This window comes from Abramis brama (genome assembly GCF_963993115.1).
Source record: "Abramis brama genome assembly, chromosome: 9".
Classification (NCBI taxonomy): Eukaryota; Metazoa; Chordata; class Actinopteri; order Cypriniformes; family Leuciscidae; genus Abramis; species Abramis brama.
In genome coordinates this window covers 3,140,439-3,157,500 of record NC_139971.1, presented here as the reverse complement: position 1 = coordinate 3,157,500, position 17,062 = coordinate 3,140,439, and the positions used below count along the sequence as shown (strand labels likewise).

Sequence of the window (17,062 nt, the reverse complement as noted above, 5' to 3'; positions counted from 1 at the left end):
GCCTGAAACGAGTCGTCAGTGATTCCAGTCTCTCTTCCCGCTGAATCTGTGCACGTTTTAAACTAATTTGCATAATGCCAGCCATTTATGATCTTGATTGGCTGAGCAGCGTCTCTTAGCTCCGCCCTCAAACACTGTAGTTTATCTGAGACTGGAAGAGTTTGGTTCGTGTTGTTCATGTCGAGAAGACGCTGTTTTCTGAGACTGATACGGTAAAACCCACGCCATCGTTACTGTTCGTATCACTGTGATCAAGAGCTGAGATTCAGATATGATAATGAGCGTTTGGTTTCTGACCAATCACAGCACACTGGGCCAATCTGACCAATCAGAGCAGAGCAGCTCTCAGAGAGGCGGGGTTTAGAGAGACTGAATCTTTGATCGAACCGTTTCAGACACTGAGAGAAAACAGCTGATGCTGTGATGGATATTATGAGGAAATTAAAGTGTTTTTGACATTGGATGCACATAAATCTGTTTGGGAAACAAAATTAAGAACCTTTAAAATAACATAATAGGGTCAATTAAAACTATATGCACTTACAATATACATTTCAATGATGCAATACATACAATAACTGATATATATAATCAGGTTGACTACAGGATTTGAGTCGGAGTGCAGATGTTTTCCTTTATCACATGCTGCGTAATTATCCTGCATCTTGATTTTATCTAATAGAGCGTGTGGTGGACGTGTCGAAAGGAGAAATGTTTACTTCAGGCTTCTGAGTAATGCAGTTATGAGAATCATTTCATCCAAGAGTTAAGTAATTTTTCACATTTGAGAGATTTTCTTTTAAAACAACTCCCTAATGACAACTGAAGAATTCATAAAAACAATCCAAACCCAAGGCCGGGAAGAAAAACATTCGTCACGCTACAGCTTTTATATTTCCCGACACGTTATGTCTAAAATGGCAGCTTGATGTTGGTTATATATATATGAGGACTGGTGTCATACCTTGGCAGGACGTCCCGTTAACGGCGCTCTTGTAGCCGCGCGCACAAACACACTTAAACGAGCCGTCTGTGTTCACACACTCTCCGCTCGGGAAGCAGAAATCTCCTTCCAGACACTCGTTAATGTCTGAGCCAGCGGATGACAGCGTGCCATAGTGGGAGAAATGAGTTAAAAACAAACGCATATTTGAGAATAGCATATTCTAAGCAGCCAGAGAGAGCGTGAAAGTGTGTGTTTTTTTCTTTGAACTGAATGAGAATTGAATGTAGTGTTTTCTTTGAATCGTCTCTGACCTCGACACTGGCGCCGTGGACCAGCTGTTCTGTACCCCGGTAAGCAGTCGCAGCGATACGACCCGTCCGTGTTCACACACACACTCTCTGGCCCACACATGTGAGGACTCGCACACTCATCAATGTCTGAAGGGGAAACAAACAGCTTGTGACAATGCAGAATCATAAAAGCTGTGCTTGTATTAATGAGTTTGAGTCTGCCACGCTAAGCATCATATCATCAAATCATACTTTATCTTCTTCCTTGCAGCCCCCTTTTTTAATGTCAATCAAGCTTTTTGCAAGAATATAGTCATAATTTTGTTTTAATGACCATTTTAAACCATCTCTTATTAAACCAAAATAATTAAATAATTAAATGCCAATAAAATAAATGTTTTAAATAAATCATGAAATGTGTCAATAAAATAAATAAATGTTTAAAAAATAAATAAATCATGAAAGGTGTGAAAAAAAAATGAACAAATATGTTTAAAAAATAAATCAATGATTAAATCTGTGAATAAAATGAATATTTAAATAAATCATGAAATGTGTCAATAAAATAAATATATGTTTAAAAAATAAATAAATCATGAAATGTCAATAAAATAAATAAATATACAGTATGTTTAAAAATAAATAAATAAATAATTAAATGCCAATAAAATAAATGTTTTAAATAAATCATGAAATGTGTCAATAAAATAAATGTTTAAAAAATAAATAAATCATGAAATGTGTCAATAAAAAATACATATATGTTTTTAAAAAAATCATGCAATGTCAGTAACCAGAAATACATGTTTAAAAATAAATAAATAATGAAATCTGTCAATAAAATGAATCTCAAATCAAATGAAATTTGATAAATACTGTAAATATCAGCATCAACTGATGAATGCCTCAATGTCCTATGGAATTTTTATTTATTTATGAGGATATTTATCATGTTTTATTATTTATTTATTTACTGAAACATTTCATGTGAATTATTAATTAACATATTATTTATTGAAAATATATTTATAAACTGTATTGACATTTCATGATTTATTTTTGTTTAAATATTTTTTCATTGCTTAATTACTAATATTTCATTTTTCTATGCTAGTGTGCTTTAGTCTATATATAATTTGTATATATAATATTATAAATATAGTTTTGAAGGTGGAGGGTTATTGAGAGACAGATGTGTTGAATCAACCCTCCCTCGACCTGGCCACTTTTTATCTCACTCTCCACATGACTCAAACACACAGTCGAGGCGGATGTAGATAATTGTGCCAGAACACGTGGCTGAGATCTGAGTCCTGCCATCTGTAGGCCACATGCCTCCTCTCACACCGCAGAGAGAGATGAAGGAAGAGAGAGATAGACCATGAAAGAGGAATGAAGCTCTCACACACATGATGCCGTTCATTTGCCAAAGCCAACTTTCTGCACGGCATCCTTTACTTGTTAAACAACTTAAGAAACAAACTACAGCTGGTCCAAAACGCAGCAGCTCGAGTTCTTACCAGAACCAGGAAGTATGACCATATTAGCCCGGTTCTGTCAACACTGCACTGGCTCCCTATTAATCATCGCATCAATTTTAAAATATTGCTGATTACTTACAAAGCACTAAATGGTTTAGCTCCACAGTACTTGAGTGAGCTCTTAGCGCATTATAGTCCTTCATGTCTATTGCGATCTCAAAATTCCGGCCAGTTGATAATACCTAGAATATCAAAATCGACTGCTGGCGGGAGATCCTTCTCCTATTTAGCACCAAAACTCTGGAACAGTCTTCCTACCATTGTCCGGGAAGCAGACACACTCTGTCAGTTCAAAGCTAGACTAAAAACACATCTCTTTGACCTAGCATACACATAATAGACTTCTATAATTCAACGTTAGGCTGCATAGATCAGGTCAGCCGGAACTGGGAACACGTCCCATAAATCCTGATGTACTCGATACATCATAAGAAGAATGGCGTCTACGCTAATATCAGTCTCTCTGTTTATCCCGAGGTTTACCGCAGTCCGCCGGATCCATGCCGTATCCAGATCTGATGAAGGACCTGCGCCTGAACATGACGACAACGCAGTGCTGAAATGTCAACTAGTCTCTCCCCTGTGAAGGCCTCCTTCCCTTCCCTTTACCTCAGTACAGATAACGCGTTGTCGGGATGATTCCGGTTCGCGTGGCTATGTGGAAGCGATTAAAAATTTTGTATTATATTTTTCAAGGCTTGTACCTTGGATCCTATTTCATGGTTTGCGTTCTCGAGCCATTTCAGCACTGTTTTGAGCAAATGAGCGGCCGGAGCGCATATGGGGCCTTATTTTAACGATCTGAAACGCAAGTATCAAGCGTGAAACGCAAGTAACTTTGTGGGCGGGTCTCGGAAATCTAAAATGTGTTGGTCTGAAGTCGCTTCATTACTCATAGGTGTGGTTTGGGCGTAACGTGAAATAAACCAATCAGAGCCTCATCTCACATTCCCTTTAAGAGCAGGCGCGCTTGTTCCATGGCGGATTGCTATTATAACGGCGGATTTGCCAGGAGCGGTTCACAGCCGAGGAGACCGACGTTCTCGTCAGGGCCGTAAAACACAGAGAAGTGACATTGGGGATGGAGAAACACACCCAAATTAGTTTCGGTTAAACAGGCGTATAATAATTTGGGTAAATGTGTAAGCATACATGGGCAGTATTTCAATTAAATGTATTTTAAATACGTATTTAATTACTTTAGTGTATTTTGTAATTTGTATTTTGCAGGTGTGGAAAAAATAAAATGTAGTTTGTAACAAAATATTTTGAGGGAGTGTATTTAGAGTATTTCAAATACTTAAATACTTAAGAAAAATCACCATATGCTTATCACCATAGTAAACGATTTTGCCATATTTTCGGTCTGATGTTGGCAATGGCAATGTCCAGGTTAGATGCACGAAAATCACGTGACACCCTGTAGACCGGGCTCCCTCCAAGAAGTGAATGAGTTTTGAACACAGGAGAAGAAGTGGCGCTGCTCCTCTTAAAAACGGCATTAAAGGGTTAGTTCACCCAAAAATGAAAATTCTGTCAGTAATTACTCTCCCCCATGTTGTTCCAACCCCGTAAGACCTTTGTTCATCTTCGGAACACAAATTAAGATATTTTTGATTAAATCTGAGAGCTGGATCACTCCTCCATAGGCTTCTAAGACATTATAACTTGCTGGCCCAAAAAATGTATTAAAGACATCGTTAATATAGTCCAAGTGACTACAGTGGCTCAATCTTAAGTTTATAAAGCGACGAGAATACTTTTTGTGCGCAAAAAAACAACAAAAATAACGACTTTATTCCACTTTTCATTTCCTTCTCTCTGGGCCTCGAGTTTTTTCACGTAGTATAACTGTGCAGCGCGTCTGTGTTGCACGTCACATGTAGGCTCACTATTGGCCGACGCTGGTCATGTGTGTGATGCGTGTGACGTGCAACACAGATGCGCTGCGCTAAAACACTACGTGAGCTAACTCGAGGCCCAGAGAGAAGGAAATGAATAGTGGAATAAAGTCTTTTTTTTTTGCGCACAAAAAGTATTCTCGTCGCTTTATAAGCTCTCAGATTTCATCAAAAATATCTTAATTTGTGTTCCGAAGATGAACGAAGGTCTTACAGGGTTGGAACAACATGAGGGTGAGTAATTACTGACAGAATTTTCATTTTTGGGTGAACTAACCCTTTAAGATTATTGTGGGAGTATTTCTGTATTTTCAAAATACTAATTACTTGTATTTTATTTAAATACATTTTTCACATCAGTATTTAGTATTTTATTTTGTTACATTTCATGAGCCAGTATTTGTAGTTTGTAACAAAATAGTTTTTGATGTATTTGTGCCCACCTCTGTGTGTAAGCTAGATTTATGCCTATTTTTTCACATCTTCATGGACACCATAATGATTTCCCTCGTGTGTTAATATTTTTCCTTGGAATAATGTATGGTTTTCTAAAAATGAGAACTGCTGCGTCTGTGTGTAGATGAGATGCGCGTTGTGCACACGCTACATTGATTATGGCAGAGCATGCGCCCTTAAAATAGCATATGAGTAACATGCGCAACGCGCCACTGACTTTAGACTAGGTTTCTCCTGGTCAGTGGCGGAATTGTTTTCTGAAACTGCAAAATAGCACCAGGGAACGTTTGCGCCGGATCACGCCTCCTCTTTCCGCTGAACCGCCCCCGGGAGCGCAAGTTCATTCCCTAATTTACCGACGTGCGTCTGTGGAGGGAAAAGTCCGCTGTGCGCGGGGGCAAAATAGGAATGATACATGCGTCGGTGTACAAAGTCAATTGCGCTGGGTGCAAGATAGGGCCCTATGGGTTTTCTGTTAGAACGGTGTGTTAGCGGCCCCTAAGTTACTAATGATCTTTGCAACGGAAGTGAATCAATAAAAACTAACTTTAGCTGGACAATAACTTTATTCTAGAGCTGCTGTAAAGCCTAAACAATCTCTGTTACTTTAATTTCCTATTATCACTGTGAAGCTGCTTTGAAACAATCTATATTGTTAAAAGCGCTGTATAAATGAAGCTGACTTGACTTGTGCGGTGAGAAGCAGCTGTTTGCACTCAGGGAACTGCAAGATGACTTGAAAGTATGCACAACAAGTATTAACGAAGATTAAACCCGACATGGCGAGTCAGATGTCGGAAACGCCTGTGGCTGGAGGTTAAGCTCGTCTAACCTGTGCAGCGTCCGCTCTGCATGCTGTGCCCGTCTCTGCAGGGAACACACTTATACGAGCCCGGAGAGTTCAGGCACTGCTGGCCGGGACACTGCAGCGCGTCCAAACACTCGTCTATGTCTAACAAAGGAAGACATGTAGAGCTTATGTAAATGCTATTGGATGAAATGAAATAAAAGGATGAACTGACAGCCCTGTGTGTTCTCATACCTGTGCAAGCGCTGTCCTGTAGCTGGAAGCCCACGGCACACACACATCTGAAGCTGCCGGGAGTGTTTCTACACTCGCCATTAGTGCAGCGCGTCGGGTTGAGACTACATTCATCTGTGTCTGAACACACACAAATGTGTTAAAATAGGCATTCAAATCAGACTTATCTTAGTAACATTAGTAGCACTAACACATATTTAATTTTTGACAGGAATGAAAACGAGACTTTGAGGGATAGAAATACAGTACCGGAGTTTAACAACAATCTGATTGTCTTTCTGAAAAAACTTTCAGTGGAGAAAAAGTACATAGTTTTCCACTGTAATGACTATAAAGGCACGTTCGCATCAAGGACAATAACTATAATGATATACTTCTAAAAATCATTTTAAATATAAAAGAATATAGTTATTGTTATAACTATATTCAATAATATAGTTATTGTTATAGTTATGATTCTTGGTCTTGAACTGGCCTTATTTTCATCCATGTCAGAAAGATGGTTTTACGCACATGAAAGAGTTGCGCGCGCGTCAATAAGATAACATGAAGCATGCAATGAATGCAGCGTCTGTATTGATGGTACATTTGTTGAAATTAATTAAATTATTATTATTAACAATAAAACTATCTAAGTTGCATGTACAAAAAAACGATAGTATTGTAAAATTCCAAGTCGTAAATATGAACTTCCCAGGAGAACTTGAACTGAGAACTTACACCATATTATAGTGTTTGTTAATATTTTGAATTAGATTTCATTTTTATATTTTCGGTTTTCATTTAAATTTTAGTTAAAGTTTTTAGTTAAAATGTTGAAACATTCAAACATGCATATTCTGTAAAGCTGCTTTAAAATAATCTATACTGTATTGTGAAAAGTGCAATACAAATAAATGTGACTTGACTTTTGGAGAGAGGGCCCGTTTCCACCTCAGAATTCAATTCAGTTCAATTCAATTCAATTCAATTCACATGTATGTCTATAGCACTTTTCACAATACACATCATTTCAAAGCAGTTTTACAGTTAGCTAAAAATGTATTAATTTAAACAATGTACTAATTTAAGGCAGAATCAATGAGCTCATTGATGTAATGGATACATGTTTGTTAACAAATGAATGATTATGACATAGAAAATTGTAGCATTGGCAATAAAACATAAAGAGGTAATTGTGACTCTATATCTCGCAATATAAGTCTGTTTGGCCATTTTGGTAGTGCAAAGCATTTTGGTCAGCTTGTGTTGTTTTTAAATGTGCTATAGAAATAAAAGTTGACTGATTGATAATTGTGTCTCATAATTGCATGGAGACTTAAAAAAAGAAACCACTTCCCCTTTATTTTTCACTTTTGTAAGCTAATTAAATCAATGTTATCTGTGGAGATCCACATGAAGTGATACCTTGGCAGTGTCCGTCAAGAAGCTCAAAGCCCGTCTGACAGGAGACACACTTGAAGGAACCGACTGAGTTCACACACTCTTTTCCTGGGCACTGAAGCTCATTCTCACACTCATTCACATCTGGAACGAAGTAAGAAACAGACTCATTTTATGAATGGAACAACTTTGAGGATGAAATCTGTAATGATCCCTTGTGAAAAAACAAGTGTGCTTAATTGTACCAAATGTGCACTTGTAGTGTACTTCAAAGTAGTAGTATTAAAAGTATATATATAAAAAAAAAAACTGTACTTGCAGATAATATAATTTTAATTAAATAAAAGGCCACTTAAGTGCACTTAAAGAGATACACTTCATGACTTTTTTTTTAACACACTTAAGTACACTTTTAAAAAGTGCAATTAGTAAAGTCAAATTAAAAGTTTTACTTTAAAGTACATTTTAAATCATTATGTTTTACTAAACTCTTGTCATGCTTTAAAGAAATACACTTATGTTGATGTGTTGACTCACATACTAAAGCACATGTGAAGTACTTGGATATAATTTTAACTGTAATGTGTTATTCAATATTACATAAGGTTAATATATTTTAAATGTACTAAACTGCGACTTCATCACTGCAAATGTGTAATTACAAATGTTTTTAAATACATGACACACTAGTTTCTATAGAAATTACATTAAAGTGTATTTGAGTTTATCATAAATGCTTGTCAGTACATTCAGCAGTAACTTTAACTATATTTTAGAAGACAATAGAGGTGTCACAGATCAGCATCCTCTGCACTTCATTTCCCATCACTCTCCTCCTTTTCACACACTTGACATGCAATTAAGTGTCGGAAAACATTACATTCAATTCATACTTATTTCCATCATAGGTCCTCTTTTTAAAAGCATGCTAAAGTGCACTTCTTCTTCACATGTTGAGCTTGAGAAGGTTTATTCCAGTAAAACAGTTTAGTGCTGTCATGAAGCTCAAACCTTTGCAGATGTTTCCCTCCAGTCTGAATCCAGGCCGACACAAACAGCTGTAACTTCCCATGTTATTCTCACAGCGGCCGTTAACACACAGCTCAGGAGTCTGGCGGCACTCGTCGATATCTGGCACAAATAAAAAAACTTGGTCATTATACAGTGAGCTTCATGCTTTCTCTGCTGGAAACTCAGAGCTAGAACAACACTAAACTAGACAGGTCAAACTAAACAGAGCGGGGAAACAGGAACGAACGGAAACAAGGCAGAATGTTAAAATAAGAGTCAATAGAACAGAATATAAACCTGACAAATATTGACCTACATTAAGTAACATTTTGGCTTATGTCTTCAGAACATATAGATTAAGTATGATGGTCTTTATAATAATCTTTTGGTAACACTTTAGTTTAGGGTCCAATTCTCACTATTAACTAGTTGCTTATTATTATGCATATTACTAGGATATTGGCTGTTTATTAGTACTTATAAAGCACATATCAATGCCTTATTCTGCATGACCATATTCTACATCCTCAATCCTACCCAATACCTAAACTACCTTACTAACTATTAATAATCAGTAACCAGGCAAAATCTTTAATAGTGAGAATTGGACCCTAAACTAATGTGTGACCGAACTTTTTACTTTGTGTTAATGTTTTTGTCTTTGGGAAAATAATATTATATCAAAATTTAAAGGTTTGAGCCAAACCATAAATTTAATTTGAGAAAAACTAATTGCACTGTAAAAGTAACTTTAAAAAGTAAGTGTTTGCGCTGCATTACAATTTTAAGTTGTATTAAGTGAAAACTTAAATATTTGAGTTATCGCAAGTTAAATCCAGGAAAGTTATTCTAACGCAAAATTTAAAATTGTGATAGCTAATTGCAACAGTATTTTTTTTTAAGTTTAACCTAAGTATTGTTAGGTTACAATTATAATGCAATTATACAATTATATAACGGTCCATTCATGGTTGTTACCTGAGCATGATCCATTTTTAAGACTAAATCCAGGCCTGCAGGAAACACACCAATACGATCCCTGAGAGTTCACACACTCCTGTCCAGGACACTGGAATGGATCTTCACACTCATTCACATCTACGTCCACACATGCACACACACATATGACTTACAGGATTTATTTCAAACCCAGTATTTCACGATTGGTTTTGTATGAAGAATCATACCTGTGCAGGTGCCGCCCTGCAGTCTGAAGCCAGTTCTGCACACACACCTGAAGCTGCCAAGTGTGTTTTCACACAGTCCGTTCGAGCAAGGAGAAGGCGTCTGACGGCATTCGTCGATATCTGGACAGATAACAGCATCCCACTTTCAGGGTCTGTACATATTTCACACGTTATGACTTGCAGGTTGAAACGAGTCGTTACCTGAGCATGCTCCATTTTTAAAGCTAAATCCAGGTCTGCACGACACACACCTATATGATCCCTGAGAGTTCACACACTCCTGTCCAGGACACTGCAATGGGTCCTCACACTCATTCACATCTGTAATGTACACATCAATCCATGCACACATGAACACAACAATATAAATGTATATTATTTAAACTTAAAAGCATTTTCTTACCCACACAGGTGTTGGCCTGCAATCTGTATCCGTCTCGACACGCGCATCTGTAGCTGCCCGGTATGTTTTCACAGCGGCCGCCGGGACATGGGGACGGGGTCCGGCGACATTCATCAATATCTGAATAAAAGAAAGAATTACGAGAACTGAACAGAACGGGGAGCATATAAACACAAGGTTTAACAAGGGAACTAAACAAGGAACAGGTGAACATAATCATTAACTAATGATAATAAGGAGAGCGCTACACTGAAAGGAGTACAAGAAACCTAAACGCATGAACAAACTAAACACAACCCAGACAATTATTTCCATAATAAGTACTTAATGTAAAAGTATGCTAAAGTTAGCTTATTTTTCCACAAGATAACACAAGATTAGTCTGCAAAATGAATAATACTTAGTGATATTTCTGTGTCGTGTGTTACCTGAGCATTGTCCATTGAGCAGATCAAAGCCAGGCTTACAGGAAACACACCTATATGAGCCCTGAGAGTTCACACACTCCTGACCCGAACACCGGAGCGGGTCAACACACTCATCTATGTCTGAGGATAATAAAACACCACATCAAGTATATTCTGAGTTCTTTTTTGGAGACTCATTATGCAATACATTTTAATATCCCTATCCTGTATACACCAGGATGAGTAGTTTTGTCTACTACACACACACACACGCGCGCGAGATGCTCGTGGTGCTCTAAAAGTGACTTCAACAGCATTTCATTTGAGAAAACTATCGCCATATCAAAAATGCACACAGAAACTCTTCACGACAACGCATCAAAAAGTAAAAGTTCGGTTTAACTTGAAGAAATTATAACAGAAAAATATTACTCTTGTACAGTACCATAGTAATATTAATACAAATTATTAAAACTAATTTATTTAAGGAATAGTCACAAACTTGTTCTGTTGTGCAGCACTTTGCTAAAAAAATTAAAGAAACTTTGACATTTTAATTTGATTACATTTCATTACCACCTTTTTTGACAATAAATTTGTATTAAAACATAAAAAAATTCAACATTTCATAGGGCCCTGTTATTGCAAACATTTAAACAATGTTGTTGAAGTTTTTTGAATTCAATTGATTAGACATGATTCATGATTATGAAAATTTAATTCAACCATTAAATTGGGGGGGGGGGGTAAGATGGATTTCATATGGTCCTTTTAATAAACCATTGATAAATTACAAGCATATGCTTAATCACTGTTAGAATTATGTGTTCTCTGGCCCCCCAAAAGGTTTGAGAACCCCATTATGGGTAAAATTATTTGAATTACCTATGCAGCTGTTCTCCTGAAGCTTGTATCCAGCTCTGCACACACACCTGAAGCTGCCCAGTGTGTTTTCACAGCGGCCGTTAATACAGGGATTGGGAACCTGACGGCACTCATCAAAATCTGTGGAATCCATCAATGATTTAACTGATCTCATAAATTATTATATGCACAACATTCTAAAAACATGCTATAAAGCAACATTGACATGAACGGTAAATTAAACATAGAGGACGTGGTCAGCCGAAAGAATGAAACGTCTCTAACCGACACACATGGTCTGCTGGGAGTTGGTCTGGTATCCCGATGGACAAACACAACGGAAGCTGCCCGCCGTATTCTCACACTGCCCCACAGAGCACGGCCTGGGCGTCAACAGACACTCGTTTCTGTCTGGGGGGGAGAGAGAGAGAGAGAGAGAGAGAGAGAGAGAGAGAGAGAGAGAGAGAGAGAGAGAGAGAGAGAGAGAGAGAGAGAGAGAGAGAGAGAGAGAGAGAGAGAGATGAGATGCTTCGATCATCGCTTGGTGATTATGGTACTGCTAATATTGCTGGCTCCTGTATGATACATTACATAGGCTTTCAGTGTGTTACAATAATGTAATGCACATGCACACAGAAATCCACACAGTTAAAGCATGTGCAGACAGAGATGACAAATATATGAGCTGGCTGGCCTCTAGGCAATGTCACTATGACCTTTTACCTTTAAAAGCCTTGGAAGACACCAATGAGAAAAAGAGGAATCCTTCTATAATGCCACATATTTGTGAGTCATTGAAAATTATCTAAAATAATGGCAGTGGAAGGAACATTTAATCTCAATGTGATTTAAAACCCATTTTAGAAGGTACATATCGTACATATTTATCTTCTTTAGAGTGTAAGTGTTGCTTATTTCTTATTCCTTAGTCATGCATTAACTCCCAGGTTCATACCTTGGCAGTGGCCTTGCTGAGGATTGAGTATATATCCAGTGTTACACACACACGTGTGTCTGCCGCCTGGCAGGTCAATACAGCGTCCCGACCCGCACACCTGAGGTCGCGATTCACACACTCGGGCATCTGGGGGAAACACACACTGATTCAATATCAGGTCAGTTTGTGGTTATCTAATCAGGGGTGTGTATTCAGAGGCATCAATAGCAAACTGTGGTTGCAAGTTCATTCATTATCTGCATAGTTCAACGAGTCTGTGTTTCCCGAAACCAAAGTTCTAATGAACATTCACAAACAGCATCGCAAAGTTGTGTGTTTGGAACGACAGCTCTCGACCTGTGGTTAGAAGCAGAGTCTCTAGTTTTTTTAGACATGTGGACTTAATAAATCCTTATCTTGAGCCAAATAAGCAAACTGACATGCAGTACAATCTGTATATTTTATGTAGAATACATACAAATGTCATTTACGTCTTTTAGTTTGTCAATAGATTTAAAGTGTCGTTTTTGAAGAGTGCGCATGTGTGAACGAGCTCTAGTGTAAGAACGAGCCTATGATTGAATCTGGAAATAAAGCAAAATAACTGAGAAAAATGAGAAATAGTCCTCAGATGTCATGTCTGTAATTTATAGCAAAAAGTCTAGTATTAATTTGATCTCAAATGAATCATTAAAAGAAGTTATTACTCGACTAAGTTCGTGACATCATTAACCAACGTGGTTGAACGACAACTTTGCAACAATACGGTTTCGGGAAACAGTCGTGACTAGCTAGTTGATTTCTTCATTGATGCATCGCACTACGGTAGTGAAGCAGCGAGTTACGGCGTTGTACGGGAAACAACCCCAGATTAGCCCAAGTCAATCTCAGAGGTATGCCGTGTTCATAACTTGATGGACATTTATTCATTCCTCTCCAAACCAACTTCATCGAACAATCAAACTGGATGCAAATTATGAGAAAATTACAGTGCGGAATTCAGCTCTGCATTTTTCAAGGTTGAGATGAATTTGGCGTCACTTCAACTCTGGAAATCAAAGATGTCGGTCATTTATATGAGGCGGCCAATGAATTTTTTTCTGTGCACTTCTGAGAAAACCAAAGCCCCAACAGCTATATTAGTGGCTTTACAAAAAAGAACAGATTAAGAACAGCAGTGCCCAAAAATTCATGTAGTTGAGGACATAAACAGACCATTACCTTTTTAACTTTAACAGTTTTAACAGCTGTACAAACAACATATGCAATAGTACCTGTCCCAAATCCCGCTCTCAGCCTACACTTCCTGTTAGGTCATAGAGCACTACAAGGAGGAACTCGAGAGTACACTTCTGAATCATAAAATGACAACTGGGACGTCCAAAAGTCTCATGGGCCTTGTCTCAAATGGCGCACATCATGTGCACTTGTCCTGTGCGCACCTGTTAAGTCCACAAGACTGTAGGGTGTCCGTCCCATTTGTCATTTTATGTTTCAAAAGGATGTTCGCGGGCGATATGCACACTTTTGCCGAGTCCACAATGAATCGAGCTCCGCTGCAGACTTCTACCCGACAGTCAAAGCGCCAAGAAAGTGTGGACTCAGAGGAGGTTTTGTGAAGGATTAGGGTTCCTTTTGGGACATGGACTTCATGAAAGGCCACATCCAGCGCACTTTTTGGGACAGGGCCTTCAAGTCATAAGCCTAAGCCTAAGAAGTGTGCTTAATTGTATAGAATGTGCACTTGTAGTGTACTTCAAATCTTAAAAGTATATTTTAAAAAAAAAACTGTACCCGCAGATAATAGATTAATGAAATACATAATGCCACTTAAGTGCACTTAAAGAGTGATGATTTTTAATACACTTAAGTACATTTTTAAAGAAATGCACCTTGTAATAATGTCAAAGAAATGCAAAATACTTTTTATATCATTGTTTATATAATATTTTGTGTTGACTAACATACTAAAGCATACTTGATTATAATTTTAACTGTAATGTGTAATTCGATATTGCGTTTAAAGTTAATATATTTTAAATGTAATAAATTGCAACTTCTTCATTGGAAATGTGCAATTACACATTTATTTAAAGTCCCCCTGTAGTCAATAATTTTATCCTGTAAAACTCATCTTTGATCACCAAAATTACTTATTTAAACATTTTTTTCCTTGAAAATAAATTTCGTCATGCCTTTGAATAGCTTGAATGTAACTTTACACCCTTTCCTCATTTAGTATATGCGGTTCTATGAATATGCTAATTAGCCCCGCCTCCAGAGATTCACTCGTTGACGATCACACGTTGATCTGATTGGTTAGTATCACTGCAGTTTTACAGAGAAAATACTCAGCAATGGTGTCGACTTATGAATTTACACATGGTTTGTCTTAAAGCATATTAAAAACACCACAAAGACATATAAACAACATTAAAAGCTGGATTTTCACCACAGAGGGACTTTAAAGTTTGTTAGTACATTCAGAAGTACACTTTAACCATAATTATGAAATTAAAGTGCCCCTATTATGCTATTTTAAAGTTTCCTAATGTTGTTTTGGAGTCTCCTACAACACGTTTACATGCATCAAAGGTCAAAAAACTGTTTAATTTCCTCATAATATACATTTGCACATCACCACACAAATGACTCATCAGATGAATCAATCTCTCTAAATCCCTCCTTTCCACGAGCTACTCTGCTCTGATTGGCCAGACAGCTCAGTCTGTTGTGATTGGTTTACTGTGTACAGCGCGTGTCGAAAACAAAAACGCCCATTGCCATAACAACGTCAGCTGTCCTGAAGCTTCCTACACCGTAAACTAAACACTGTAACAAACAATGACATCGATTTTACCATATCAGTCCGAGCGCGAGTCCGATGATGAAACATCGGAAGAACTTTATTCAACCCGAACCTCCATCACAAGGACGACTCGAGCAGGACGCTTCTCAGTGATTCGCTACTCAGTTTGAGGGACATTATGAGATGTTGCAACTGTAATTCCTCACCATCAGCATTAGCAAGTGCATGTCCATCAACAAACCGATTATTTTACTTGTACATTTTACATTTTAAATGTTTCATCTGACTTCACAACGAAACGGCTCATGACTCGTTTGAAAAACGAATCACTTCAGTGACTCAGAGTCGACTCTTACATTTGAAAGACAATAACTTTATATACGGTGCACTTTCAGATTTAAAACTTTGCAGTATGTTTTCATTCACTCAGAGCTATGTTACACACTACATGAAAGGTCATTTTCAAAAATCCATAATAGGGGCAATTTAAATAAATTGCTGTACTTAAGTCCTACTTAAGTGGGTAAAAAATTGCATTTTATATAAATGTATTGCATTTAATACAATTTTCATTTAATAACATGCAATTAAGTGTTTGAAAACATTACACTAAAGTATATTCTTTTAAAGTATATTATTTCCGTATTAAGTGCTCTTTTATAAAAGTATGCTGAAGTGCACTTCTCTTCCTGAAGCCTCAGCGATGGCTTACCTTGTCGAGTCGGCAGTGGCCGGGATGTAGTCGGCACAGGAGGTCTAACTGGAGAAACTGGCTGTCTGTTAACCGAGGGCCGGCTGGTTTGCGTACGGACAACAGCTGTAAAACAATTAGATTGAATTAAACACACCTCCACAACTGTGCGTTGATAAATAACTTTATAAGAAACGCTGTCACTCACACGTGTTCACTCTGGCCGGCTGGTTGGTTGAGGCGGCGTTCCCAGGACGAACACTGGAAGGCTGAGGTCTGGTGTTTGTGGTTTGAGAGACGCCACCAGTTGACAGGTTTGGATTCGGTTGAGTTATAGTGATAACCGAACCGGTCTGTGGACCAGCGTTAGGTTTCTGTGGTCTCGTAGACTGAGAGATGGAAGGTTGTTGGACTCTGATGGTTTGCGTGTTGGTCGATTGTTGGATTCTGGTTGACAGTGAGCTTGTTGAGTGCGTCCTGGAGATTTCAGGTTGGGATACTATGACCTGTGTGGATGTACGAGCATTTTCAGAGACCAAGGGCGGCCCGCCGGTGTCAAGCACCTCGGCTAGTCTTTGGTTAAACTTGACTGCCGAAGCCGAATAATGGTAGCCCGGTCCAGCAGGACAGATCTCTTTGAAGGCAGCTGTGAACACAAGGTTACGTGCTGAAAACCTGTAAAAAACTAATGCAGTTAAATTTTGCAAATTTTGTTTCTTAAAGGAGTAGTTCACTTCAGAATTAAAATTTCCTGATAATTGACTCTCCCCCCACGTCATCCAAGATGTTCATGTCTTTCTTTCTTCAGTCGAAAAGAAATTAAGGTTTTTGAGGAAAACATTCCAGGATTTTTCTCCATATAGTGACTTTAATGATTATCAACGGGCTGAAGGTCCAAATGTGAGTTTCAGTGCAGCTTCAAAGTCTCGACACGATCCAGCCGAGGAATAAGAGTCTTATCTAGCCAAACCATCTCTCATTTTCTAAAAAACAACAACATTTATATACTTTTTAACCGCAACTGCTCGTCTTGCACTAGCTGTGATGCGCCACGCATTACGTAATCACGGTGAAAGTGTGACATAGGCGGAAGTTCAGACCTAGTGTTTACAAAGCCAACATGCAAAGACTAAATCAAACGCCCTTTACAATAAATAAATAAATAAATAAAAGGTAAAACACCGATGTCGGACG

General features: G+C 37.9%; 1 protein-coding gene across 2 annotated transcripts in view; it reads right to left on the bottom strand.

Moving 5' to 3' along the window:
* Positions 1 to 17,062, bottom strand: part of ltbp4 (latent transforming growth factor beta binding protein 4) — a 93,849-nt gene that overhangs the window by 19,244 nt on the left and 57,543 nt on the right. For both annotated transcript variants that reach the window (XM_084124978.1, XM_084124979.1), the window contains 16 exons: positions 16,077 to 16,514; positions 15,890 to 15,994; positions 12,387 to 12,515; positions 11,717 to 11,842; positions 11,453 to 11,572; positions 10,589 to 10,708; positions 10,161 to 10,280; positions 9,959 to 10,078; positions 9,758 to 9,877; positions 9,549 to 9,668; positions 8,571 to 8,690; positions 7,584 to 7,703; positions 6,177 to 6,296; positions 5,967 to 6,086; positions 1,258 to 1,383; positions 965 to 1,090 (listed from right to left, as the gene is read on the bottom strand). In XM_084124978.1, coding sequence (XP_083981104.1) covers positions 965 to 1,090; positions 1,258 to 1,383; positions 5,967 to 6,086; positions 6,177 to 6,296; positions 7,584 to 7,703; positions 8,571 to 8,690; positions 9,549 to 9,668; positions 9,758 to 9,877; positions 9,959 to 10,078; positions 10,161 to 10,280; positions 10,589 to 10,708; positions 11,453 to 11,572; positions 11,717 to 11,842; positions 12,387 to 12,515; positions 15,890 to 15,994; positions 16,077 to 16,514 — 2,250 coding nt within the window. The remainder of the gene's footprint in view (positions 1 to 964; positions 1,091 to 1,257; positions 1,384 to 5,966; positions 6,087 to 6,176; positions 6,297 to 7,583; positions 7,704 to 8,570; positions 8,691 to 9,548; positions 9,669 to 9,757; positions 9,878 to 9,958; positions 10,079 to 10,160; positions 10,281 to 10,588; positions 10,709 to 11,452; positions 11,573 to 11,716; positions 11,843 to 12,386; positions 12,516 to 15,889; positions 15,995 to 16,076; positions 16,515 to 17,062) is intronic.